This window comes from Grampus griseus (genome assembly GCF_964374135.1).
Source record: "Grampus griseus genome assembly, chromosome: 3".
Taxonomy (NCBI): Eukaryota; Metazoa; Chordata; class Mammalia; order Artiodactyla; family Delphinidae; genus Grampus; species Grampus griseus.
This window is the reverse complement of record NC_139019.1, coordinates 165,357,040-165,384,629: the sequence shown is the minus strand read 5'-3', so window position 1 is coordinate 165,384,629 and position 27,590 is coordinate 165,357,040. Positions and strand designations below refer to the sequence as shown.

General features: G+C 57.7%; 2 protein-coding genes across 8 annotated transcripts in view; one reads left to right on the top strand and one right to left on the bottom strand.

Annotated features, from left to right (window-relative positions):
- DNM2 (dynamin 2) overlaps nucleotides 1–21,961 on the top strand; it is a 92,099-nt gene extending 70,138 nt beyond the window's left edge. For 4 of the 7 annotated variants that reach the window (XM_082649797.1, XM_082649794.1, XM_082649796.1 and 1 more), the window contains 8 exons: nucleotides 628–679; nucleotides 5,445–5,558; nucleotides 11,272–11,381; nucleotides 14,160–14,271; nucleotides 14,817–14,981; nucleotides 18,869–19,101; nucleotides 20,196–20,450; nucleotides 21,036–21,961. In XM_082649797.1, the coding sequence (XP_082505923.1) occupies nucleotides 628–679; nucleotides 5,445–5,558; nucleotides 11,272–11,381; nucleotides 14,160–14,271; nucleotides 14,817–14,981; nucleotides 18,869–19,101; nucleotides 20,196–20,450; nucleotides 21,036–21,105 (1,111 nt within the window). In that variant the 3' untranslated portion in view covers nucleotides 21,106–21,961. The remainder of the gene's footprint in view (nucleotides 1–627; nucleotides 680–5,444; nucleotides 5,559–11,271; nucleotides 11,382–14,159; nucleotides 14,272–14,816; nucleotides 14,982–18,868; nucleotides 19,102–20,195; nucleotides 20,451–21,035) is intronic. The other 3 variants (XM_082649798.1, XM_082649799.1, XM_082649795.1) reach the window with 1 other exon arrangement.
- Nucleotides 21,962–22,560: 599 nt separating this feature from the next.
- On the bottom strand, nucleotides 22,561–25,623 carry TMED1 (transmembrane p24 trafficking protein 1). The gene is made up of 4 exons (XM_082650956.1): nucleotides 25,432–25,623; nucleotides 24,641–24,738; nucleotides 24,318–24,501; nucleotides 22,561–23,566 (listed from the first exon to the last, which is right to left on the bottom strand). Exons 1-4 carry the CDS (start codon nucleotides 25,612–25,614, stop codon nucleotides 23,348–23,350), a joined length of 684 nt encoding a protein of 227 aa, XP_082507082.1. The 5' UTR covers nucleotides 25,615–25,623; the 3' UTR covers nucleotides 22,561–23,347.
- Nucleotides 25,624–27,590: the final 1,967 nt, after the last annotated feature.

Here is a 27,590-nt window from a genome sequence, read left to right as displayed (position 1 = left end):
GTCTGTTGTGAACTAGCCAGGAAACGACATAGATGAAGAAGTAAAGAGATCTGGGACTATAGGTAAATAAGGGACCTTGCAGAAACACATTGACCTTGACTGTCCTCTGACTTGGGTCAGGAGCCATCCAAGATGAGTAGCGTTTTCATGGCGAGCAGCTGTCCCATAGCCTCATCTCCCAGTCTGGATGGCCCTGTGGTCAGAGCCGCTCTGGGCCTCGTGCCCGGGCCAGGATGGGAGGAGAAAGCGGGAAGAAGCCTCAAGTTTCAGCCCCCAAACACTGAAGGTTACTCTGAAGCCAGCATGGCTACCTCCCAGCCACTTGGGAATCCAGCTTCCCATGCCCCCTCTTGGAAGTACCAGGACCCAGTGACTCCTAGAAATAGCTGGCACTCTCAGGAGTGGCCGAGATCAGGGATGAGAAGTCAGGGTTTAATTTGGTATCTCGTTCGTTCCATGAGCCCGCTCTCTTTCCCTTGGGCAGCCCTTCGTACACGGGGGGCTTCTCTCTGCCTCTGCCCTTGGCCCCCACTCAGGAGAGAACCCCACCTGGGCCACGAGGGCCTCTTGCTCCTCGTCCCTCATGGGCTTCCTGCCGCATGAGCTCTCTCTGTGCTTTGGTTTCAGCGCCCAGCAGAGGAGCACCCAGCTGAACAAGAAGAGAGCCATCCCCAACCAGGTAACTGCCCACCCCTGCACCCTCCGCGGCCCGCAGCTCCACCCTCGGGGGTGGGAGGGCACTAAGGGACCACCAAGCCCAGCGATGGCACCTGGCTCATAGCATGTCCCGCCAGAAACCCCCACCCCCACCCCTCCAGCCTCTCAAATCCACTTAGGTTTTAATATTTTGGGAAACCGGTCTTTGAGCGGCAGCTCTGGCAGGGCCTAGGGGGCAGATTTGCAGAAGGCCCTGTCTGACATCCAAGGCCACGGCTAGAACTTGACACTAAGGAGGGGGGCAGCCCAGTCCCTCTGGTGTCTGCAGCCACATTGGGTTCCCGGGCCCAGCCCTGGAGACTCGGAGCCTGGGGGGAGACTGGTTGTGACAGGCAGGTCTGGGGAGCCTGGGGGTGCTTTGATCCCCATACCTGGGGAAACCCAGAGCTGTATGGGGGGTTCTCCACCTTGATGTCATGCCCCAGCCAGAGGCCTTGTGAAGTAAGAACAGCTTTATATAGGCCAGTATTAGGTGCCCTTTTTTTTTTTTTTCCTGCTTAAGAAAACACATCATCTTTGCAAAAATTTCTGCCGGTGTCCCCTGCCTCCTCCACATCGGGCGGGGATGGGGATGGGGGCTCTGCTCTTTATCTTGCACGATGACAGAGCCCTCTGGAAAAGAAGGGTGTAACCACTGCATGATTTTTTTTTGCGCTTGCCATAGGTAATACATATATTGTTGCTTTTTCATTTCGGGAGATGATAATGAATTAAATATTAACACCATGAATATAATTAATAGCATGTAATTTTTTTTCTTTTGCTGTTTTCTCCCCCTGCTCTTCTCTCTCCTCATTTTTGTGCCTTTCCTGCTTTTTCTCCATCCCCTCATGTCCCTTACGTCTCTTTTCCTCCGCCTGCTCTTCTTTGATTTCCCCACAACCCTAACTTTGCATTTTCAAAGGGGGAGATCTTGGTAAGTACTCACTTAGTGTGGTAGCAAACAATAGAGAACTTGGTAGTGGTGGAGACCATGCCACCCCATAATATCCCCTCCCCCCGCCCCCGCCAAAAATAAATAAATAAATAACAGAACAACTAAAAATCCAGCTAACCTTTAAAAACCTCTGCCGTGGCTGCCGCCTGCCAGGCTTCGTGTTGCCCTGGGCTAAGCTGACTCACACAGACACTAACCTGACCACTGCCCCCATCTGGCGCCCACCCCTCCAGCCCATTCCTGACACGGTTTCCTAGTTTCCTGTAGGTCAGGGATGGCAAATACTTAGCTAACACCCCAGGCCTTTCTCCCTTCACCTCCCTGGCCAGGGATGATTTTGCTCAAGCCCTGCAAGAGCTTATTCTTGCCACTGCCACCACTGTTTCCAGACAACACCATGCAGAAATTTTCCCCTCCTGCACTCAAGGCAGACATTCTTAATTGATCCAGCACTCTTTTCCTTGTACCTCTCTCCTGTCCTGTGCCCCTGGCAGACATCACTAATTGATCCTGGCATTTTTGTTTCCTAAGCATGTCACTACTCCCCATTCCGTGGCAGATGTGACTAACTGGTCAAGGAATTTTTTCCCCCATGTGATAGCTTTGCACGTGATACCCCTCCTGTACCCGTGACAGACATTGATCAGGAGACTCTCTCCTGGATGCTGCCACTATCCTCCTGCCTCCATAGCAGATACGATGATTGATTAGGCTGTTCTGTTGCACTTGCCCCTGTCCCTTTGCCAATGGCAAACATCACTAATTGATCCTAGTGTCCTTTCCCACAGTGCCCAGAATTCTCACCACAGTGCTACCCATTGATTGGTGAATGGTATTTGCCATCCCTGTTTTAGGTAACACCTCCTCTCTGTGTGTGGCCCAGCCCAGCCCGGCAGGGAGCAGGCAATGCCCACTTCTGAGAGTTGAGCTCTTTTCAAGGTGATTGCCTTTGGGCAGCTGGCTTCCACCCCAGCTCTCCACCTTGGAGACCATGGCCTGCGCCACCAGCCCTAACCGAGGCCTCCTTCTCCCGGGTTCTCTCCCCCCACACTGGGCGGGCACTACTGCTGCCCTCTGGCAGGGATCTTCTGGTGACCCCGGGATCTTTCCAGTAGCTGAGCTGAACCCGTAACAGGACCTGGAAGATGCAGAAGAGGCCAGAGCTTGCCATGGTTGGGGGCGGTTGCGGGAGGAATGGATCGTCCTTGGGCCCATGGTTCCCACTTTCCCATGTGTCACCCCAATCCCCTTTGAATGGTTTCTTTCCTCCAAACAGCCCAGAGGCATGTTTCTCCCCACACCCACACCCTGAGAAGTTTAGTCATTCTTTTCCTGCCAGATTCCACACCCCTAGCCACGAAGCCCAGCCCTGCCGTGTGCGTGGCTGTGGCTCCTGGGTCTTCCAGCCATGGTTTCCATCCCTGCCCAGGCGACTCACCCAGGGAGGAGGAGGTGGGCCCCAGCTGCGTCACTTCTCCTGGCAGCCCTTCCTCCCTCCCCCAGCATGCCTGCCCCCCGGAGCACGGGAACTCCGCCTGCCTCTTCTATCTCCCCAGCTGACCCTATTCCCGCCGCCCCCGCCCGCCTTTTCTAAGCCCAGTCCCTTGGGCACAAATCTGGCTTTTGGATGAGAAGGCCCGACCACTCCTTTTCCTCTAGACTCAGCGCCTGTGTCTGCCACCGGCAGCTTGCCCCTCCCCAGGGCGGGATTTTGTCTCTGAATCCCCTTGGGCTCCCATACAGGCAGCTCTCTGGGTGGCTCAAGGGCAGAGGGACCTGAGGGGGGCAGTGCTTCTCCAGGCCTAGCTTAGCAACCTCCTGCCCCAAGGCTCAGAGGTGCCATTTCCAGCAGGACCGCATGCCCTGGAGCATGACAAGGGCCCCATCTGCTAGCTTTGACCTCTACCTGACCCAGGGTGGAGGCAGGCGAGCCAGCTCGGCCACCAAGGGGTGGCGGTGGGGGGCACATCTGCCCCCTTGGGAACGAGGCTGGGCCTGGAAGCGTGGAGGCCTTGCCATGTGAGGACTTCTCTGGGGAGCACCCAACACACACAGCCTCCCCCCTGCCCCTGGCTGTCGATCAATGACTGAAGTTTAGAAGCACCCACTTTAGACCTGGACTAAGACAAGGCAGGCCCTACCCTGCCCCTGGGGGAGCGAGGAACAGGCGGGGACAGGCACCCACGCAGCTCTGGAGATGCAGGGGCTCCTTCCGCCCCCGGCCTGACCACCCATCCCACTTTGCCCGGGACTGAGGGCATTCCCAGGACTTTGAGGACTAAGCCTAGGGATCTCCTGGACAAGCCAGGGCGGGTCGGTCACCCTGCTGCCAGGACTGAGACCATGACCTCGTTGGGGCTGACAGTCTCTGCCTGCTGCCTGACGGCCACAAGACTCCCAGGTGCTGTCTCGTCATCTCAGGGAGGGAGAAGCCTTAGCACGGGCTGCCAGGTGGTATTTCAACGGTGGCACAGCCTGGGCAGGGACTTCTATGTGGTGCAGAGGTCCCTGGCCGCTCTGTGGCCGTCTCTGCCTTCCTGGTCTCTGAGACTTAAGAGCTCATTTCCAGCCACAGGCGGGTGGTGGCCCTGTGAAGATTTGGTGTGCCCGGGGGCAGGACAGAGTAGACAGGATGAAGGCCCTCTTGAGCCGCATCCACTAGGGAGGCATGTGGGCCCCAGAGGCAGCCCCAAAGCCCTACCCTACCCTGGGGGTACAGCGCCAGCCCTTCCCCGCTGTCCATGGCCACTGGCAGCCCACCTCCTGCAGCTTAGCCCAGTTTGTCGCTGCCTTGGCCCCGGGTGTCCCTGCCTGCGCAGACTCGTGCTTCCCGCCACCCCGGAATCCCCAGTCCAGAGTGGTGGGAGGCTCCATCCCACAAGCGCCTCCATGGCCCGGGGAACATGGGAGTGTGGCCTCCCCCAGGCTACCTGCGTTTAGCTGTCAGGTGAGTCCCCCACGCAGGCCTGGGTTCCGTCTCCTGCTCAGATGACAGCAGTGGCCAGACGAGCCCCATATAGGGGGTCTCACAGCCCAGAACCCGGATGTGCCAGTCAGAGAAAAAGCCAGAGTGGGGCATGATCCTTGGCGGGTCCCCTGGGCTCAAACTTTTGTCCCCAGCCCTCTGGGTGGAGGAGTCTCTTCATCCTCGTATTCTGAAAAGAGCCTGTGGGGAGGGGAGCCCTGGGGCGGGGGCTGGCCTCGACTCCTGGTCAGAGCAGGTCCCTGTGCCCACCAAGCGCCTGCCTGGGTGAGCCGGGCAGCAGAATCAAGCCTCTGCCCTTGCCTGGGCGACTCCTCCAGCTCTACATCCACAGCCGCCTTCCACAGGGCACGAGGGGCAGAGCCCAAGGGTGTCGCTGGTACCGTGTCTCACCAAGACAAGTGTGATTCCTTCAGTCACATCCAACGTGACATGCCCCCCCCCACACACAAGCCTGGGATGCCCTCCTCTGGGCCCCTTCCAGCTGGGAGTACCTTTTGCCACCTGTGCTAATTCAACCTAACACCAAGCGCAGAGGGGCTCCCCAGGGACCCAGTTCCCAATCACCCTGGGGACTGTGAGTGAGTCCACGTCTGCCCACCCGAGGGCCCCACGTTGGTCTCCGTTGGGAAGTGCTTGGGGCAAGGTGGCCTGGAATCGGGGTGCCTGGCTTTGGGCTGGAGGTGTCTCTGCCGTGGTCCCCGTTTTCCCGCCTTGCTAGGGGCGAGGGTGCTGGCCACTGCGCTGGGGCAGGCCGGGCTGGGTGGTGGCCGCTGTCCCCTGCTGAGCCCCGCCCTCCCCCCCCAGGTGATCCGCAGGGGCTGGCTGACCATCAACAACATCAGCCTGATGAAGGGCGGCTCCAAGGAGTACTGGTTTGTGCTGACGGCCGAGTCACTGTCCTGGTACAAGGATGAGGAGGTGAGTGGCTGGCAGGGGTGGGACGGTTGGGCAATGGTGGGTCGTGCTCTCCACACCTCCCTCCTCTGGGTGGCGCTCCCTCAACTTACTGCTCGTTCGGGAAAGGCTCCCTGAGCGCCACCATACCCCGAAGCTTACCATTAGGATGGTATCAGCCAGGGCCACAGGGTGTCCAAAGGCACTGTGCATCATATCCGAGCCCCTCACGGCCCCCCGTGCGGTTGTGCCTCGTGGGGGCTGGGCTCCCTGAGGAGGAAAGGGGCACGGGGGAGGCTCCAAACTGATCCCACCCTTCAAAATCATGGCAAGGTGGGGGCTTTCAGAGGGGGCACGGCCTGGGGTCGGGGACTCAGGTTCACGCCGAGGCTGCTGGGGTTCCATTTCCTACAGCTAACCCAGACTCAGCCAGGCCCTTAGCCTCTCTGGGCCTCAGTTTCCCCATCCGTGAAGTGAGGTAGAACGGCCCTTGCATCTTTGAGGTGCTCCGTCACGGTGTCTGTCTTGAGATCATTCCACATGTGCTTGGCCTCCTCAGAGGGATGAGGGAGGCCTCTGGGAACAGCACCAGGAATAATAAGCACAGGGCGTGGTGTTGCACGTTGCCTCGTGCCATGGTCTCCCTGAGCCTGTGGACGGGGCTGTGAGTGAGTGCACCCCTGTTCCCTGGCCCAGCGGGCAGCCCCACCGGGTGTTGCCATGCAGGTCCCTCCTCCGCCTCGGCCCATCCTCCCGTCCTGAGTGGCCCATTTCGTGGCTTAGTTCTCTTAACAGAACGACAGTACTGTGGCTTAGTGGCCTGGGAGTGAAGCCACTCCTCTGGTGTGACTGCCTGTTGCCACTCTGACACAGGCTTCCAGGGGCCACCAGCGAGGGCCAGTGTGTTTCTCTGGGCTGCCCTGTGAGAGATAACACAGGCGCTCCCTGTCGTCAAGGTGGTGTTAGGTGGCTCTCGATTTGCGTCTGTGACAGAGGTCCCAAATGAAGGCACTTACAGAGGTGGTCTGTTTCTTGCCCGCCCGGCGAGCTTGGCAGCCCTGTGCCGTGAGGCTGGCCAGGGCCCTGGCTCCGCCTCCCCCATGGCCATCGTAACACATAGCTCCTCCTCGTGGTCCAGGATGGCTGCCCCATGTCCATCACCACGTGGCCACAGGAGGGAAGGAGGTGCCTGACAAGGAAGGCACACGCATCCCTCTGCACACATGCTCCGGGATCTTTGCTTCCGCTCTGTGCTTTGCCCACATGGGATGGCACAGCCTGCAGCCCGGCCCAGGTGCCCCCAGAGGAGAGGCTGGGCTTCTCTGGTCACCCCTGGAGCTGCCCTACCTGGCTTTCCCCCCTTGGGGTTTTGGGGTGACCCCCACACCTGGGGCTTCACCAGCAGCTGACCCCATCCCGGGACAGGCAGGCCTGTGCCCAACCATGTGTATTTCCACCCAGGCTCAGAGACAAGACAGGTAGAACTCTGTTGGCGCCCCTGGGTAGCCCTGTCTTGTTTATGAAGCCCCTGCCCTGTGCCAGCCTCACTGGCTGGGAGAGCCTGCCGTGGTCCCACACGGAGAGCATTGTCTTCTTCCTCCTCCTCAGTAGATACTCACATTCCTTTTGTCAGGGAAGGAAACTGAGGTTCTGAGCAGTGACTTGCCCCCATGTCACGGCGTGGGGAAGTGTCCCCATGCGGTGGGTACAGAACACAGGCTCCCTGACCCGAGGCACCTCAGCCCCACACCTGGACCACTCCCCACTGCCCAGGCAGGAAGCGGTTCCCACAAGTGGCGGGTGTTTAAGAGTAGAATGTCATCATCCCACTCCCCGTGAGGCCAGAGCTCACCGCTGGAATGTCGTGAAGGCTTGGGAGCCCCAAGTCCCCCAAGGGACCTTGTCTGGGTGGCTGCTTCTAAACTGGGGTTGTCCAGGACCCTGGCGCCTTCCTGGGTCGAGATGCAGAGGGAGGGTGGGTGGGACTGGGCATTTCTCAAGGAACCTGCGTGGCCAGATCCGCTCCTCAAAATGGCCGGGGTGCAGTGTGCGTGGGGATGACGCTTGCACTTTTTCTCCCTCTCTTTCCTCCCCCGCAGTCTGAAGCTCAGTCTGCTCTGTGCTGCATCAGCTGTCAGATAAGCTGAGAGCTGGTTCGCACCTTTGGGCTTTGGGGGTCTCCGGGGCAGGAATGCCGGGCCTCGGGCGGTTGGAGAGGGGGCTTCTGGGCCCAAACCCTAGCCTGGCGATTCGCTGTATGGCATCATCGGGAGCTCAGTTTTTGACTTAAGGAGGGGCCCTTCGTTTCTTCTTCATCTAGGGGTTGAAAGCAGGAGCCCCAGACCCTCCCTCGGGGCCCCAGAGCAGAGGCAGGGGCAGTGCTGGGAGGAGGGTCGAGCGCCGCCGGCGGTAATGAGAACCAGCAGACCTGTGAATGGGGCCCTGTGTACACCCCAGACACAGAGCTGCCTGAGATTGGGGAGGGGCAGTCGCGAAATCCTGTCTGTCTGTCTGTCCGTCCCCCGCCCTCCCCCCTCCCCGCCAAGTTAGGATCCCAGCAAGGGCCCTGAAAATCACACAACAGGGTGGCCACCCCCGGGGTCAGGCCACCATCGTAGAGAAGCCTCAGAGAGAGGCAAGACACCATATTTCTTTATTAAAAAAAATAAACAAGAGGAGGTGGTTACTGGAGGGTAGGAATAGGAGACTGATTCCACCAGAGCCCCCGACCCCTCAGCCGGTGTCGGGGCTCTCTTTGCCTCTGCCCGGCGCCTCTTTTCCTCCCCGGCGCCCGCCCCCGCCCAAGCCCTTCTTCTTTATTCCAGAATCTTCTGTCCAGGCCTCCAGCCTGTGGGGAGGAGGGCGGTGGGCAGTGGCACTCACCTCCTGGTCTGCCTCGCTGCGTGGGTGGCAGCAAGTTTGGGTGGGGGGCCCATCCTGACGCGCCGCTCGCCCGAGCCCAGCCTAACCAATGTGCAGACTACTGTACACATTCAGAGCCCCCTGAACAGGTAGTCTGAACACTGGGTTGGCGGGGCCGGCTGTCCGTCCTGCGGGCCCCCTGGGCAGCAGCAGGGCCACAGCGCCCCAGCACCTCCGAGCAGGCGAGGAAGCCACTGGTCCGCCCGCGACGATCTGCTTCGTCTCTTCTGACGTGGCACGGCCGGGGCCAGCGCGCATCTGGAGAAAGTTGTGGGTTTTCAGGAAATCCTAAGGAGGCGGGGTGGGGGGGCGGGGGGGAGGGTGGGGGGGTTGGGAGGGAGGGTTTGGGTCTGTGGCCTCTGTGTGCAGGAGAAGGTCTCTTTGGGGGTGGGGGCGGGGTACATGCACGCCTCCGTGTCTGTGTGGTGTCTGTTTGTGTCGTGCGTGTGTGTGTGGTGTGTGTGTGTGTGTGTGTGTGTGTGTGTGTGTGTGTGTGTGTGTGTGTGTGTGTGTGTGTGTGTGTGTGTGTGTGTGTGTGTGTGTGTGTGTGTGTGTGTAGAGAGAGAGTGTGTATGCGTGCGTGCGGGCAGCATCAGGAAGGCAGCCTCTGTGCTCTGGGCGGAATCACGCTATAAACACTTCCAGATGTGGTGTCTCACTCGGGGCCCAAAAGGACTGTGACTCAGTTACTTGGCCTTAGCCGGCCAACTGGAAGCTTCCTGCCTCATGACATGATAGGGTGGGAGCAGCAGAGGCTCTTCACAAACTTCCGGGCCGGGAACTCCTGCCCTGGCCCTTTCTAAAGCCCCCCGCCCAAATTCTTCCCTGAGAGGTTGGAGGGCCCCGGGCTCCGCATTCCCTGGCATGCCTGTACCCTCCTCCCCTGCCCTGGCTTCCAGCATGAATGGGGTTCCCACCTCCTTGGCTCCTCTCCTTGCCCAGAACCCGGTGGACTGACTGACCCTGGAGCATAAGAGTGACAGACAGACAGACAAAAGAAAACCCCTGGCGCCTCGCAAGCACCAGCTCTGGGGTGGGCATGTGCTGGGGACTTTCACAGTGTCCGTCCTCACCTTGCACCAGGAGGACGAGACTCCTACCCATCTTTGACAGCTGAGGAAACTGAGGCAGACAGGGGCAGTGACTTGCCCAAGGGCACATGGCTGGGGAGGGGCCAGGCCCAGCTGAGCTTCTCGCCTCAGTCAGGACTGAGCCCACGCACCGAGCCTGCCACTCGCTCCTGCCTCCCGTTGAGTAGTCCTGAAACTCCAAGTGGCCCTCCACCCTCTGGGAGGGCCCCTGGGCCCCTTCCCCGCCACCACTGTGGCTGCTGTTGATTTGGGGAGGAACCGCCACGTTGGGTTTTGTTCTGAGGCCTTCCGGAGGTCAGGGGTAGGATGGGTGAAAGGAAGTGAGCTGCTATGTGAGGGGGGCAGGTCTCTCTTCTCCAGAGATGCCCAGGAGGTCAAAGACCAGGAGGGCCGTGGGGAGAACCTGGCTTCTGAAGTCCCACCGCGGCCCAGTCCACCCGCTGCGTGGCCCAGGGCGGCCCACTTCCCTCTCAGAGCGCGATGCTTCCCTGGCAGGGATGCGTGAGAGGGCTCCATGAGCTGCTGGATAAGCAGCATTTCCCATCAGCCCTTTAGAGCTGCTGTGGGTCGAGTGGGAGTCGGGGAGGGGCGGGGGGGTACCCTGATGCTGTGCTTTGGTTTCCTGGTGTAGAAAACCCAGTGAATGCACTGCCACCTCCTCCCCCCGCCCCCAGTAAAGGTTAATAGCAATGCATCTGCACGGGCCTAGGCGTATCGTAGGTGCTTAGCTAACAGGAGGTGGGCTGCGGAGTGGGACTCCCAGCTCGGAGACTCACCAGGCCCGTGCCCTTGACCAAGGGACGCGTCCTCTCTGAGCTGCTTTCCCCAGCAGCCGTCAGGACTGCCATGCCCAGCACTCGGTTGGCACTTTCTGAACAGGGCCACCCCGGCCATCAGCTCACGGGGGCCTCGCTTTCCAGCTCCCTCCCCCGCCCCCACTGCCTGCCCCTCTGTGCCTCTGTCTGTCTCTTTCTCTCGAAAATGGGATCATATTGGTAACTCACTTGCAGGCTCGTCGTGAAGAAGTAGTCATGTTAATGGTTTCATTCACTCAGTGGTTGGAATCTGGGTAGAGTCAGAGTTGGCCAGTTTTGAGCATCCACTGTGTGTCAGCAGTAAACCAAACAGACAGGAGTCTCCACCCCCCGAGGACCCAATGAGTCTGTCTAGGTGACCCTAGGTCAATAAGCAAGAAATGCGGGGTGGCGGGGGAGACTTCTCTGGTCCAGTGGTTGGGACTCCGTGCTCTCACTGCCGAGGACGTGGGTTTGATCCCTGGTCAGGGAACTAAGACCCCGTAAGCCGCGCAGCACAGCCAAAAAAAAAAAAAAAAGATACGTGGTGTGTTGTGTTACATGAGGGGAAGCGCCAAGGGCAAAAGTAGGGGGAGAGTTTGGGGTGGGGTCAGGGCAGGCCTCTCCTGGAGGGTCCCTCTGTACAAAAGAGGGAGGGCACCAGGCCGGTGTTGGCGGGGGTGGGGGTGGGGCATGCTAGGTGCAAAGGCCCTAGGGTAGGAGCCCGCTTGGGATGTTCAGAGTCACAGAGGCTAGCGTGGCTGGGGCAGGTAAGCGAGGGGGAGGGTGGTGCCAGACTAGCTCACCCGAGGAAAAGCAGCATGGGGGGCGTCAGGTGTTGGCGGTGGTCCTCCTGGTAGAGTCCAGCCCAGGGCAGCCTCAGGGCCTCAGTTAAACAGCCCAGGGTGACCCCTCCCCTTTCACCCTCAGGAGAAAGAGAAGAAGTACATGCTGCCTCTGGACAACCTCAAAATCCGCGACGTGGAGAAGGGCTTCATGTCCAACAAGCACGTCTTCGCCATCTTCAACACGGAGCAGAGGTGAGTGCCCCCGACCCCGACCCCCATCCCCCAAGGTCCCAGGGAGACCAATGGCCCTCGTTCAATCATTCTTCAGTGTCCACCGAGCACTTGCTGTGAACAGTCCCTACCCTGGGGTCTCACATTCCAGAAAGGGTGTCAGTCAAGAAACAGAAAAGTGCTTCTGTGGGGTGGTCAGCGGGGTGGGGAGGCTGAAACAATGCAAGAGCCGTGGAGGGTTCTGAGCAGAGGAGGGATGGGACCTGGCTCTGGTGCTCACCGGCGCCCCCTGGTGGCCACAAGGGGAACAGGCTGAGGAGGCGAGCGTGGGAGACGAGGGAGGAGACGCTTGCACTGGCCCAGGTGGGAGATGGTGGGGCTGGACCCAAGTGGGGCTGAGGACATAGAGGAGGAAGGGGTGGATTCCAGTAGAGCGACTGAACTCCTGGCGGGTGTGGGTATGAGAGCAAGAAAGGTGTTGCTGAGGGACTGAGCTGCCATTGGCTGACATGGGGAAGGCAGAGGCAGAGTAGGCTCGGGGCCAGTCGGAGTCTGGGTTGGGGTGATGCTGAGGGAGAGGGGCTTGTGAGACACCACGTGGGGCACAGGGGAGCCAGCTGGGTAAGTATGAGAGACTGGTGTTCAGGAGTGCGCTCCGGGCAGGAACGTGAATTTGGGGAGTTGTCGTTGTGTGGAGGTGTTTCAAGTCTAATGGGATGAGATTCCCTGGGCCAGTATAACAGAGAAGAGAAGGGCCCAGGAGGCTCTCAGTAAACCCACGCCAAGGGGCGTTGGTGGGAGACTTTAGCAAAAGCAAAGATACTTCTCTCAGCTCAGGAAGAGACCCAGTTGGCAGGAGGTCTGAGAGCAGGCGGAAGGGCTGAGCATGGACCCAGGAGGGCCCCTGCCCAGACTCACACCCTCATCCAGGGAACCCCCAAGTCAGGGGTCAGCTGTCAGCCAGGGCCTGGTGGTTCTTCATGACTGGCCAGCAGGCAGTGACATCCTCCCTCTTGGCCCCAGGACCACCTTCCCCACTGCCCATCCACACGCACCAGATCCAGCTGAGCCACCTGTTTTGTGCAAGAATCGTTCTATCCTGCTTTGCTCTGGGCTGGCCTAAAACTCTTGAGACCCACTTTGACCATCAGCTGGCTCCAAAAACCTTTATAACCCTTTTAGGCTCATCTCTCCCTATCCCCCACCTCCCCTGCCTAAGAAACCCTAGGGTGTGTGGGAGACCCTGGGTTCTGCGATGGGACAGGCCTGCTGGGAAGCTCTTCCTGGCTGTGTAACGCCAGACAGCCATCCCACCTCCCTGGCCCTGTGATCCCCTGTGCAGCGGGCGGTGGCGGGGGGGGGGGGGGCGGTGAAGATGTTACCTAATGTATCATTTAGTGGTGAGTTCGGGAAACCCAGATTGATAGTAGCAGAAACAAGATAGAAGTTGGGGTTTTTTATGTAAATCAAGTCCAGACTTTACCATCTGGTGCAGGTTGGACAACCCCACAGGCATCCAGGCCCAGGCCCTCCTTCTTATTTCTCAGCTCTCCTCCTCTTTGTCCAAGATGGCTGCTCAAACTCCAGCCATCATGATGATGTTCCAGGCAGCAGGAAGGAGGAGGAGCAACAAAGACATGCTCTCTTTCCCTGCTCTCAGCTCCTTCCAGAAGTCTCAGGGCAGCCACTCACTGACTGCTGGTTGGCCTGAGCACTGTTGTGAGGCCATCTGTGCCTAACCTCAGACCCAGATCTCACTCGAAGACTTTGGGACAGCTTGGCCGTCTCAGTCACACCTGCCCTGTGGGACAGGATGGCATGCGTGTAGCATGGATCCTGGCCTATATATGGAGAACACTGCCCATAAACACTGGTTAGTGTCTGTCCGTTGTTCCCCCAGCCTTTTGGCTCTGCACCTTCCGCTCACAGACCCACATTTGCCCAGCAGTTCACAAGCCTTTGCTGGGAGTTTCAGTCCTGCCCTGGCCAGTTCCACCTCCCTCCCAGGAATCGGGGCACATGCTGGACCTTTACTGTCCAAGGCAGCAGCCACTGGCCACATGTGACTGTTTATTTATTTTTATTAATTTTTATTGGAGTTTAGTTGTTTTACAATGTTGTGTTAGTTTCTGCTCTACAGCAGAGTGAATCAGCTATACGTATACATATATTCCCTCTTTTTTGGATTTCCACATGTGACTATTTAAATGTAAATTGATGGAAATAAAATAAAAATTTACATTCACTTTCTCAGCCACGCTGGCCCCATTCCTGACGCTCAGAAAGAAGCCACCTGTGGCTCGTGGCTGCTGCGTCAGGCCAGAACGTTCTTTTGGATGATGCGGCTGTAGCTTCTCTAGAAAACACCTTGACAGGAGCTCCCCAACTGGCGGAGGGTGTCGTGGGTCACTGCCCACTTCTGGAGGGGTCGTTGGCAGCCTTTGGCTCCCCCAGGAGAGCATAAAGGAGGGGATGGGCAGTTCCCAGGGGAAGGAGAGGAGTAGCTGAGCCCACAAACAAAACACTGCAGATGCCGCTAGATGCAGACTCTTGCTGAGCACACGCCCTGCTCTCGGCACGGTTTTGGGTGTTACAGGCACGAATTCACGGTACCTCCATCAGCCCAACGGGGTGCAGGGGCTGCTGCCATCCTGGGGCCTCTGGTCATGAGTGCCCCCGGTCAGGGGTGAATCCTGGTCAGTCAGGCCAACCCCAGGGCCTGAGCTCCAGCTCACTGCACCCACCGGGCCCACGGGCAGGGTCAAGCATGCGCCTTTCCCTCCCTCCCTCTCACCGCAGGAACGTCTACAAGGACCTGCGGCAGATTGAGCTGGCCTGTGACTCCCAGGAGGACGTGGACAGCTGGAAGGCCTCATTCCTCCGAGCCGGGGTCTACCCTGAGAAGGACCAGGTGAGGAGCGCCCTGCCCGGCCGGCACACCTTGGGCTGAGCTGACCCCACCTGGGAGAAGGGCGGCCAGCATCTCACGGGATGGGTCATTTCAGGCTGTGTTTGCCAGCACTCTCTGAGGGCATGTAGCCCATACCCTCTTGAGCAGACAAAGCAGAAAGGGCTGGGGAGGGTTCTGTCATCGGCGCCCAGAAGGTTCTCCAACTAAAGTCAAGGACAGGGACACACGTGGACCAGGATCCTGTCTGCTTTGTTCTCTCTCCTTTTTTCCTGTCCTTGAGGCGGAGTGAACATGGCCCCCAAATTAACATGTTCCAATCCCCAGGTGAGAGGCACTAGCCCATCTTTGGACTGTGGTCACCCCCAGGTCCGGGCAGCTCAGCCCAGGGGCAGGCAGGGCCACGTGGTGCCAACGCGGCCATGAGGGGCCAGCCCCAGAGGGTCAGCTGCGGGTGGGGTAGGGCAAGCAATCCCCAGAGGAGGGGTGCTCCCCACGCTGGACTCAGGCTGCAGTCACCCCTCATGGCCTCCCCTCCCCGCTTGCAGGCAGAAAATGAGGACGGAGCCCAGGAGAACACCTTCTCCATGGACCCGCAGCTGGAGCGGCAGGTGGAGACCATTCGCAACCTGGTGGACTCCTATGTGGCCATCATCAACAAGTCCATCCGTGACCTCATGCCAAAGACCATCATGCACCTCATGATCAACAATGTGAGTGCCTGCCCCTCCAGGTCCCCCTTCCCCCAAGACGGGGCGGCCACAGCCAGATTTGGGCTGATCACAGTCTGTATAAAATCAGAAATGAGAGTGAGGGCTTCCCTGGTGGCGCAGTGGTTGAGAGTCCGCCTGCCGATGCAGGGGACACGGGTTCGTGCCCCGGTCTGGGAAGTTCTCACATGCCGCGGAGCGGCTGGGCCCGTGAGCCATGGCCGCTGAGCCTGCGCGTCCAGAGCCTGTGGTCTGCAACGGGAGAGGCCACAAAAGTGAGAGGTCCACATACCACAAAAAAAAAAATAATGAGAGTGAGTCTCACCACCTTTTAAACATCACAGTCAGGATCCTCAGCCTCTCTTGGGAAATGAGAAGGTACAGACACACGGGGCTCACACCCCCGTTTAATCGGGTCATTGAAGCTATCACCACGCTTGTGCATTTGCTCTAAAGTTTTCCAGCCTTACAGTAACCCTGGGAGAGGGCCTGCTATCATCCCCATTTTATAGACAGGAAAACAGAGGCCCAGAGAGGTCAAGAAGCCTGACCCAAGTCACTCAGAAGAGTGAGGGGTGGGATTCAAACCCAGGCTGAGTCTGTCCCCAGCCGTGACCTCCTGGTGGCCTGCAGCCCGGCCTGCCTTCACCCCAGGGTGTTACCTGCTACCTCCGGGGCTCCTGAACCTCTCAGGGTATCAGGCTTCTCTTCGGTGAAATGCAGCTGTACTGATGTCTCCTGCTCCAGGCTGCTGGGAGGGTTCAGGCCTTGGGCTCAGCACTAGGCACTCAGAAAGCTATGTAACCCAGGTTCAGTTTATGTTGTGACTGTAAAACCTCTAAATACGACAGAGTCTAAAGCAAAAATCCCATGTCCCTTCCCTTTCACTCCGTTCTTCCCAGTCTCTTCTTCAGTGGTGGTCAGTGTTAAGTTTCATGGGTGTCCTAGTACCTTGTTCACGTATAGATGGGATTTGCTGCAGCTATGAACTTTTAAATTCATGTATGCTTTGACCCAGCAGTTCTCCTTGTAAAAACGGAAGGGAAATTATCTATTTGTCTATCTATAATATGCCTAGAAATCTGGAAGTTTGTACAAGGACGTAGTGACCAGTTGCTCCCTAGAGGGAGAACTCAGGGGGCCTAAGGAGGCCAGAGTGGACAAAGGAGTTTTCACTGTATCTTTAGGTTATATTTTATTTTCCCTTTTACTCATTTTTCAGAATTTAAATGTTTGACTAGCTAGTGTATTTACGTGGTTCGCAAATGAAAAACTATCCAGCACTGTCATCTTTGTATGTGTTGAAAGTTCGAGAAAATTCATCCATCCATATATGTATTTTTTTCATGTTCTTTTCCATTATAGTTTATTATAGGATATTTAATATAGTTCCCTGCAGTATACAGTAGAACATTGTTGTTTATTTTATATATAGTAGTTTGTGTCTGCTAATCCCAAACTCCTAATTTATCCATCCCTCCACCCTTTCCCCCTTTGGTAACCATAAGTTTGTTTTCTGTGTCTATGAGTCTGTTTCTGTCTTATAAATGAATTCATTTGTATCATATTTTATTGTTTTTTGTTTTTTTTTTTGTGGTACGTGGGCCTCTCACTGTTGTGGCCTCTCCCGTTGCGGAGCACAGGCTCTGGACGCGCAGGCTCAGCGGCCATGGCTCACGGGCCCAGCCGCCCCGCGGCATGTGGGATCTTCCCGGACTGGGGCACGAACCCGTGTCCCCTGCATCGGCAGGCGGACTCTCAACCACTGCGCCACCAGGGAAGCCCAGTATCATATTTTAGATTCCACATATAAGTGATATTATATCCATTCTTCTTTATGGCTGAGTAGTATTCCATTGTATATATGTACCACATTTTCTTTATCCATTCATCTCTCGATGGGCACTTGGGTTCCTTCCATGTCTTGGCTATTGTAAATAGTGCTGCTGTGAACATAGGGGTGCATGTATCTTTTCCAGTTATAGTTTTGTCTGGGCATATGCCCAGGAGTGGGATTGCTGGGTCATATGGTAATTCCATTTTTAGTTTTTTAAGGAACTTCCATACTGTTTTCCATAGTGGCTGCACCAATTTACATTCCCACCCACAGTGTAGGAGGTTCTTTTTCTCCACACTCTCTCCAGCATTTATTATTTGTAGACGTTTTGATGATGGCCATTCTGACTGGTGTGAGGTATACTTCATTGTAGTCTTAATTTGCACTTCTCTTATAATTAGCGATCAACATCCATTTTTTAAAATTAATTAATTTATTTATTTTTGGCTGCGTTGGGTCTTTGTTGCTGTGTGTGGGCTTTCTCTAGTTGCAGCGAGTGGGGGCTGCTCTTCATTGCGGTGCGCATGCTTCTCATTGCGGTGGCTTCTCTTGTTGCGGAGCACAGGCTCCAGGCACGCGGGCTTCAGTAGTTGTGGCTCGCAGGCTCTAGAACGCAGGCTCAGTAGTCGTGGCACACAGGCTTAGTTGCTCCGCAGCATGTGGGATATTCCTGACAAGGGCTTGAACCCATGTGCCCTGCATTGGCAGGCAGATTCTTAACCACTGCGCCACCAGGGAGGTCCCCGACATCCATTCTTAAAAGGACAATTGTAGAAGGAGGCTTCTCTTATGAGATCTCATACATCCATTGAATTGATATTTCAGTCTCAAAACCACTCTTGCCCTTAATGGGGAAGCTCTGGAAGCATCCCCTCCAAAATCAAGAACAAGTTGGCTATTTCCACTTTTATTTAATCTTCTTGTAGGGTGACTAGGCAATGAAGTTAGACAAGAAAAATTATTTATTTATTTATGGCTGTGTTGGGTCTTGGTTACAGTGCACGGGCTTCTTATTGCAGTGGCTTCTCTTCGTTGCAGAGCACGGGCTCTAGGCGTGCGGGCTTCGTTAGTTGTGGCACGCGGTCTCAATAGTTGTGGCTCGCAGACTCTAGAGCGCAGGCTCAGTAATTGTGGTGCAGGAGCCCAGCTGCTCTGCGGCATGTGGGATCTTCCCGGACCAGGGATCAAACCCATGTCCCCTGCATTGGCAGGCGGATTCTTAACCACTGCGCCACCAGGGAAGTCCCAAGAAAAATAATTTAAAGCTGTGAACGTCAAAAAGAATAGGAAAAACTGTTTGTATGTAAACATGAACATGTATACTTAGAAACCCCAAGAAAAGTAACTGAGGGATTTCCCTGGTGGCACAGTGGATAAGAATCCGCCTGCCAATGCAGGGGACATTGGTTCGAGCCTTGGTCCGGGAAGATCCCACATGCTCTGGAGCAACTAAGCCCGTGCATCACAACTTCTGAGCCTGATCTCTAGAGCCCGCGAGCCACAACTACTAGAGCCCGTGCTCCATTAGAGAAGCCACCGCAATGAGAAGCCCACGCACCTCAACAAAGCGTAGCCCCTGCTCGCCACAACTAGGGAAAAGCCCACACACAGTGACGAAGACCCAATGCAGCCAAAAAAAAAAAGATATAATGGGAGAAAAGATAGCAATAAAAGAGATAAGATTCAGGAATTCCCTGGCCTTCTAGTGGTTAGGACTCCACATTTTCACTGCCAAGGACCTGGGTTCAATACCTGGTCCAGGGACCAAGATCCCACAAGCCATGTGGAAGGAAAAAAAGATAAGATTTTAGGAATAAGTTTCACAAGAATCTGATGAAATGGGTTGGAAGAACACTTGCAAGCATCCCTGAGGGACTCGGGAGACAACTGAGTGGAGAGCTCACCTCCTTGTAAGTATCTCCCACGTTCTGCAGTCAGGTGAAAGACGAAGCCCCGCCCAGCATGCTGGGTGCTCTTCTGGCCCTTCGCAAGGCTGGCTGAGCTCTTGGCTGGTGTGGTGGGAAGCCCTGACCTCTCCAACCCTTGTCCTCAGACGAAGGCCTTCATCCACCATGAGCTGCTGGCGTACCTGTACTCATCGGCGGACCAGAGCAGCCTCATGGAGGAGTCGGCTGACCAGGCCCAGCGGCGGGACGACATGCTGCGCATGTACCACGCGCTCAAGGAGGCGCTCAGCATCATCGGGGACATCAGCACCAGCACAGTGTCCACACCCGTGCCCCCGCCCGTTGATGACACCTGGCTCCAGAGCACCAGCAGCCACAGGTCTGCGAGGCCTGGTCGCCTGCAGGCTGCAGAGGCTGCTGCCTGCGGGATCCCAGCTCCACCCCCTGCCACGCCCCCATGTGTCCATCAGGGCACAACCCACGGGTGGGCGGGGTGCGGGGGCCCCGACCACCGATGGCTCAGCACCCAGGGCTAGCCACAGTGTGGGACTGCCTCCTCGCCTAGGCCTGAAGGGACTGGAGACAGAGGGTTAAAGGCCTGCCTGTCTCCTGGTGCCTTCCATTGGTTAAGCCCCAAACAGAAGCCAGAGAGGGCAAGGGGCCTGGGCAACCCCGGCCATACGGGTGAGCCTCCTGGGGCATAGAGCATAGCTGAGAATGGCGGGCGGGGGGGAACTGGAGGGACACGTGGAGGGTGTAACCAGCATCCCCCGCCCTGTCCACCCTGGAGCTGAGATGGAAATAAGGCCCTGGCATGGGCAAGTCAGAGCATTGGGCAGGGACATCTAACCAGTGACAGGACAGATAGTGGGAGGAGAGAGGATTGGTCAGGGAAATCTCAGAAGGTGCCAGCCCTCCTGAGCCCTTGGGGAGCCTTGGAGTTCCTCGGGGAGAGGGCACAGCAACCAGCCTGAGGGGCATCAAGTGCTTGGCCCCAGAGGGGAGCCTTGGGCGGGGTGGGGGGGGGGCACCTGGGACAGAGGCCTTTGGGCCCTGCAGCCTCTGGAGGCATTTGGACCTGATCTGAAGGGCAGGGCTGGGCTCTGAAAGGATCTTTGGCTATAGAGGGGGGATTAGAGGAGCGGGGGAGGCCCGAATGGGGCCAGTGAGAGGGGAATGCCCACGGGAACGAGGCCAGAGGGAAGCAGGAGCCCTTCGCAGCTAAGGACAGGTGCTGCGCCCTGGCTCAGGTCTTGGGGCTGGACGGAGGGGCCCAGTGTATCTGCGCTGCCCCACGCCCAGGACCGGGCAGTCACCTGCATCTGGCTGGGTGGTAGCTGGTGCCAGCCCATGTTACAGAGGAGGCCACCGTGGCCAGCACCCCACGCCCCGCCTCGGGCTTCCGCGGCCACACGGATGTGGCCAGTGCTGCCACCCCCCATCTTCAGCTCACACCCTCTCCTTCCTCCACAGCCCCACTCCGCAGCGCCGGCCTGTGTCCAGCATGCACCCCCCAGGCCGGCCCCCAGCAGTGAGGGGCCCCACCCCGGGGCCCCCCCTGATTCCTGTGCCGGTGGGGGCAGCAGCCTCCTTCTCAGCGCCCCCCATCCCATCCCGGCCCGGACCCCACCCCAGTGTGTTTGCCAACAATGACCCCTTCTCAGCCCCGCCTCAGATCCCATCTCGGCCAGCTCGGATTCCACCCGGCATCCCCCCTGGAGTGCCCAGGTAAGGCTGGACCCCCTCGCTGCCTGCCACCTAGAGCCACCAGCCTGTGCCCTGCAGGGAGCAGAGGAGTCACTGGCATCCCCATTGGGCTGGTGGGGAAACTGAGACTCAGAGAGGCCAAATTCACGGAGTGGTGGAGTCAGGGTGACTCCCAGGCTCTCGGGCCTGTCCTCTTTGTGAGCAAATGGGCCCACCACGTAGCTTGGGTCCCCTCCCACGGGGCCCCTTCCGGTTTTCACCTGTCCCCTTTCTGAGGATACGCACGTCAGTCACTGCGCCCGCCCCAGCCCTGCCTCTCCCCACCCTGCAGGCCAGGGTCTTTCCTCCCTACTTCTCCTGTGAGTAACCTGAGGTCCAGGGCGGGCGGGGGACTTGCCCAGGGTCACAGAGTAAGGGAGTAATGGCAGGGGTACTGATGTCCAGGCTTGGCACACTCCTTTCCAGCACCCGAGCAGCCTTTAGAGGAGCAGCCAGCTTCGGGCAGCAGCCTGGGGCAGCGGTGGTGGGGCCTGGGTCCTCCTCCTTGCCCTGCTTCCGGCCTCACTGCCCTCTCCCCTTCCCCGTCTATCTCTATTCTCTTTGCAGCAGAAGACCCCCTGCTGCGCCCAGCCGGCCTACCATTATCCGCCCAGCCGAGCCATCCCTGCTCGACTAGGCTGCGGGCAGCATGTTCTCGGGGGTCCTCGAGCAGGACCCTCGGTGCAGGAGCTTCGGTGGTCCGGGCCCATCCACCGCCACCCCTGGCCTTCCAGTCCCCACGCGGGACCAGGCTCCCTGCAGGCAGCCCCTGACTCTTCCCTAACCCTGGCCCCAGTCAGGGGCTGGCCTGGCCCCCATCCCCAGCTGGACACAGCACTGAATGGAGGGGCCCTGGAGCCCCAGGATGAGGGGAGCCGGGGTGTTGCACTTTGGGGGATGGGGTCTCAGGTAGCAGAGGAGGCAGCTGCGTCCTGAGTGCCATCTTGAATGAGGGGTCCAGGCTGGGGTGGCGGTGCTCACCCAGGGGCTTCTCTGGCCAGGAAAGCCTGAGTAGGCCAGGCTTTCTAGAAACGGCACCGAGGGTGTCCATACCCCCAGTCCTTGCTGGGGCACAAGGAGTGTGTCTGCTTCTCAGCAGTGGGAGCTCCCAGCGGCGAGCCAGGCCCAGTGGGCCCAGCGCTACCCGCCCGCCCAAGTTGTACATATTCCTTCCTTGGCCGTATTAACTGCACGGCCCAGCCTCGGCTGCCGGAGGTGCCTTTCCCAGGTCCGGAACACTCGGCCCGGCCAACCTCGCTCTCTCCTCCCTGGGCCATCTCCTCCTCCTGGGTCCCCGGGGCAGCCTGGGCTCAGGGCTGAGTGGGTGGGGAAGCTTCGGGGGCCTCTGGGCTCCCACTCAGGCCTCCCCCACGGGTCGGGCCCAGGTGGCCTCTCTGTGAGCAGACCTTCTCGCTCGCTCGGTTTGACCACTGTAAGTGCCTGCACTCTGTATCCTATTAATAAACTAAAATAAAGGGAAGACGCTTCTGGTGGCTGCTGTGTGGGCCTTTTGTGTTGACCTTCAGGCTGAGGACGGGGGCTGCTGGCCTTCCCCCTTCCCCCTGCACCCCCAACGGCACTGCTCTTGGGGAGAGGGTTCACTTCTGGAGGGGAGAGCTTTTACTTGCCTTAACACTTCAGGAGTAGGAGCAGACATTCACACAGCCACACACACAGGCCTGGCTGTCCCCCCACCTGCACCCCAGACGGCACTGGTTACAGAGGCCAGGACGGGGGCCTGCGGCAGGCGTTGCAGTTACTGAGGGGAGAGGGCCTCCTGGCCCTGCGCCCCAGACTGTGCCGCAGTCAGGCCCCCTCCCCACCCGCAGTCTCCTGAGGACTTTCCCCAGAGGCCCCCTTCGCCCTCTTCGGGGCACAGGCCTTCCAGCCCAGCCGGGGACACAGTTAAGCTTTGCTTTTTCTGATTTTTCTCTTGTGCCCAGGCGACCACCTCCATCGGCTCCTGCCCGACCTTTCTTCTGAGCTTCGTGGGAGACCCCTCCCGCCTGCCTGGCTGCCCCCTTGGGGGCAGGTCTGTCCCGGCTGGTGTCCCTGAGCCCCAATCACCAGGCTCTGTGATTTTTCTGACCATAATTTATTGACTCTGGTGCCCAGGCCAGACTGCCCTTTGTTCCATGAGGCTCCTGTGCGGGCTTTGGCCGAGGCCACCCCTCAGCCCTGTCTGGGGCCCCTGCAGGGACAGCGGGAGGGGCAGGTGGTCTTGGAGGCCCCGCTCCTGGAGTTCTGTTACCAGACCTCACACCCAGCCTGCCCCCAGCTGGGCCGAGGGGCTGGGCCCCTTCCTGTCAATAAAGTGACTGTTCTCGCAAGAACACTGCGGCCACGTCTCCTTCCCGGCCCCTAGCACGAGCAGGCCACCCCCAGCAGTAGCACAGCCCTCAGGCGGAGCCACAAGGAGAAGAAGGGAGGCATGGCATCCCACAGCAAGCCCCTTCCTACCGGGACCTGGCTTGGAGGGCCAGTGGGGAGGGAAGGGGGAGTTTGCTTCCTGGGCCCCGTCCGTACCGCGTAGGGCTGGCGCAGGCTGGAAGGCTCCGGCTAAGGCACGTTTTACAGTAGGGGACAGAGGCAGGGCCAGAAAACGCAAGGGTTGCATTCGAACGCTGCAGTGCCCCCCCATGCACAATTTCCGGGTGCTAAGCCACCCCTCCTGGAGCGTCCATGTCTGCAAGCCAGCTGGTATTCCCTACCCAGCCCCTGAAGGGAGGAGATGCAGGGGGACCCACACCTCAGGCCCGAACTGCACAACCTCCCCTCCCGTAGAAAACTAAGCTGGGGAAGGGACCCCACCCCCGACTAAGTCTCACACGCATGCGCCTTGCTGCTCTTCCTTTCGCCTGTTCTTCCACGGCAGTGGGCTACGTAGGCACGGGCCGCTTGTCTTGAAAGAAGCGCTTGAGCGTGCAGACTTGCAGCACAGCCACGAGCAGCAACACAGCCACGTTCACAGCAGACCAGAAGTTGACCCGCTCCAGGTTGCCCTCTTGCAGGTTGCGGTCACGTGCCTCAAAGGCCCGCAGCAGAGTCAGCATTTGGATGCTGCGCTCAAGCCGGATCCTCATGGTCTCGATGGACTCCTATGGCACAGAAGGAGAAGGAGGTCAAGGTTTTGTCCTGCAGAACGGGGTGAGAGTTCATGTTTGGGGGGAGAGGGAGAGGCAGCTGAGAGCACAGACTCAGTGGCCAGGCTGCCTGAGTCTAAATCCCTCTGCCACTCAATGGCTGTGTGACCATAAGCAAGTAAATAACCTCTCTGGGCCTCAGTGTCCTCCTCAGAATTAAACCTCAGAGTTGCCATGAGAATTGAAGGCCTAATTTTGTTTTTGGCCGTACCGCATGGCTTGCGGGACCTCGGTTCCCCAACCAGGGATCAAACCCCGGCCCCTGGCAGTGGAAGCTTGGAGTCCTAACCACTGGACTGCCAGGGAAATTCCTGAGTGCCTAATTAAGTATAAAGAACATATTAGTGGTTAATAAATAGCAGTAGGTGAAGCCAGACTGCTTGGGTTCAGATATTGGCTCTGTCAGTTGCTGGCTGTGTGGCCTTAGAAGAGTTACTTAGCCCTCTTGTGCATCAGTTTCCCCAACTGTAAAATGGGGGATAATTAGAGCACACTCCCTACATATAAGGTGGTTATGGAGATTTAGTAAGTTATTTAAGCCCTTAGAACAAGGTTTACACCTAGAAATGTTCTACTGTTACTAGGTTGGGGGCACCAGTATGTAGGAAAGGCAGGGTCAGGCCAAGGCGGACCCCAGTCAAGGTGAGAGGGTAGGGTCCAATGCCAGAGATCTGGGAGGAGTGGCCCCAGCTTGGCCTGGGCGCACCTTGATGTCCTCCATCTTGACATCCAGCATCTCCTCGGGCTCCACAGCCTCTGCCCAACCCTCCACCTCCTCATCATCCTGCAGGCTGTCAAAGATGAGTTCAAAGAACACCAGCTTCTCTGAGATGGTGCTGAAGGAGTTGTCAAAGCACAGCTTGTAATCCCCGGCCTCCGTGGGCTCCACCCTGGGCAGACAGACACACAGACATGACCCTGAGTGGCCGGCCAGCCAGACTTTTCAAGGCAGGCAGGGTGGTAACCCGAGGCCGCTGGTGAGGGGCAGGGCTGTAACTGAACCTGGGCAGCCAGCAGGACTTAACTCACGTGTGCACACCGTCTGCCTTGCGGGACTCACTGACCAGCAGCACTCCCTGAGGGCTCTCCAGAGTGAAATCCACGTCCAGCCCAGCACCTCCGATCACCTGGGGGGCAGGTAAGAGCGGGTGGAGGGCTAGGGGTAGGCCAAGGGCACCTGCCAGAGAAGGCCAGGGCTCGGCCGACCCGCACAGACCCGTACCGACCACCACCAGGGGCCTACCTGAGCTCCGACACCTACACCTGCAAGCCAGTCCCGCCCCTCTCCCGTGCCTCTGGCCGCGCCCCTTGCCTTGGCTCCGCCCCCATTGATTTGATGGCCTCAGGACCGGCTCTTTTATCTGGTCACGCCCCCCCTAGAGACCACGTCCCGGCTTGGCCACACCCCAAATGAGATGACGGAGCCCAGCCTTCTTCTCTTAGCCCAACCCCCGAGAAATTCTCAGGTTGGCCACGCCCTTTCTTGTACAGCATTCTGGTCTCGCCTTGCAACTCCCGCAATCGACCAAACCCTTTTGGCCACGCCCACCCTTGAGGGTCCTGCCTTCTGAAGGGCTCCCTCGTTCTCCCGATGGCCCCTCCTCCCCGCTGCCCCACTCTAGCCCCGCCTTCTTCCATTCCCATCTCTTCCGCTCCCACGCGCTGTCCCCGCCCCCTCCGCTTAGCTCTCCCTGGCTCCGCCCCCGCGCTCCTACGCACGGGCTCCTCCTCCTTCCCTCTTCAATGCATGCATTGCTTGGTCTGTATGGCCACGCCCTCTCTCCCTGGCTCCGCTCGCTCTACGGCCCGGGACACTCTACCTGGTACTCAATCTCAAGGCTTGCATTGGCCGGCGCGGACTGATAGAAACATTGCTTCCGCCCCGCAGGCAGTAGGAACGTGAACTCGCCGTCCTGGATCGGCGGGGGCCCTGCCCCTCCCACCCCCACTGGCGGCAATAGTAGCCACAGGGCCAAGGCTAAGGCCGCGCCGGCCGCCATCATCCGGGTCACCCTCTGGTCTGCTAATAGGTCGCGGTTCCTTTAAAGAGTTAGCCCTGCCCCCTCTGCTACTCGGCGGGACTCATTGGCAGCCGCTTCTGCCCGTTGTCCGAAGCCCGCGGAGCCAGGAGTGAAGGACCCCCTGAGAGCATAGCTGCCCGAATGAATGACTGATGCGCCTGAAAACACTCGACTTTCTACAGACGTTTTCTTTGCAAAGTCTCCACTTCTAGTCTCAAATGCTGGTGGGGGGGGGGCAAAAGTACAAAAATAAGACACGATGGTACATTCTTCTCAGGCAAAAGTTAAGACAACTGTAGTGGAGGTGGCCGGGTCTTTCCTGCGGTTTTCCCAGAGTACCCCGCGCGCGACGAGGATTGTGCGATCCAGCCTGGGTGTAGCGGATCGGAAATAGAGACAGGGCATGGCCCTGCACGCGACCCGTAGGGCTCGTCTAGAAAGGGTCAGCTAGGGTGGGCGGAGACCCTTTTATGTTAACGTGGGGGGCGACTTGTGCCAGGTCTGTGAGTTTGGTCGCGGGTCGGATGCCTAACCACTCATTCCTTGGCGCCTTAGAACCGTCACTTTATCAGTTTCCTCGTTTGTGAATTAGAGGTGATGAGAATTGAGATGAGACCTGGTCTATAGTGAGCGCCCCGCATTTCTTGCATATACTTAGCACGGCGGCTTGGCCCCGCCCTGCACCCCAATGGCCTCAAACTCGAGGGCTAGAAGGTAAACAGTGATTGAAGTGGCCCAGGGTAAGAAGAATAACAGCCGAGGTGCTTAGCGTCAGAAGAGAAGAGAGGAGAAGAGACTGTGGCTTTGGGAGGCAGGTTGCCTAGTTCAAAGCACGCCTCACGCTTTACTTGAGGCATCACTCTGCTGAGCCTCACTTTTCACATCCATAAAAGGGGTGTGGGGACTTCCCTGGTGGCTCAGTGGTTAAGACTCGGCGCTCCCAGTGCAGGGGGCCCGGGTTCCATCCCTGGTCAGGGAACTAGATCCCACGTGCATGCTGCAACTAAGAGTTTGCGTGCCGCAACTAAGGAGCCCACCTGCCGCAACTAAGACCTGGCGCAACCAAATACATATTTAAAGAAAAGGCGGGGGCGGGTGATACTAGTCCTCCTTCACTGGGCTGTTGTGAAGATTAAGTGAGATGCTTGTTTAGTGCATGGCATATCATAGGCCCTTAGTAAATATTATCCGTTATATTCCAGGTTTATCGCCCTTCCTTGGGCATGCCGCCAATTAACCTCTCCCTCAGTCTGGCTTAGAGGATTTGGAGGCGACCTAAGCAGATAATCAAAGATGTCGCTGGAGAAGTGGACTCTGGTGATTCCATCTAAACATAAGAAAAATGCTCAGATGGAAATTCTGAGTCTTTCAAGATAGGCCTGAGAGAGGTTGGCAGGTGGTGGTAATTACTCTTCGAATACAGCTGGTGGCTGTCAACTGTTTTTGGCGTTTGGAGAGCTTGGGGAAGTAACACTTTGTAATGTCAAAGTTTATGTATGATCACGCTTCGTACTCCTTTTCGTTCCAAGTTTGTCTATCATTCAGACTCACTACTTGGACATTTTGAAGTAGTTGTGGAGAACGAGTGATAACTTTTTTTTTTTAATGAGATGAATTTCACATTGCATTAGATTAATAATTTTAAGTGAACAACCCAGTGGAGTGGCATTTAGTATGTTCACAATGTTGTGCAGCCACTACTTCTACCCACTTCCAAAACATTTCATCAGCCTAGAAGGAGACCCTGTACCCATTAAGCAATTATTCCTCATTCCCCCTTCACCCCAGCTTCTGGCAACCAATCTTCCTCTATGGAATTAGCAATTCTGGGTATTTCATATAAATGGGATGTGTCTGGCTTCTTTCACTTAGCATGTTTTTAATGTTCATAATATCAGTATTTAATTCCTTTTTATAGCTGAGTAGTATTCCATTGTGTGGGTATCTGTTGGACACTT

Bases quoted from the DNA above. Each gene is read 5' to 3' on its own strand.
- TMED1 (XM_082650956.1), bottom strand. From the start codon at position 25,614: ATGATGGCGGCCGGCGCGGCCTTAGCCTTGGCCCTGTGGCTACTATTG. The intron at 24,739-25,431 runs GTAGAGTGTCCC...CCTGCCCCCCAG, and splicing joins GCCTTGAGATTGAGTACCAG to GTGATCGGAGGTGCTGGGCT. The intron at 23,567-24,317 runs GTGCGCCCAGGC...TCTGTGCCATAG, and splicing joins TCAAGATGGAGGACATCAAG to GAGTCCATCGAGACCATGAG.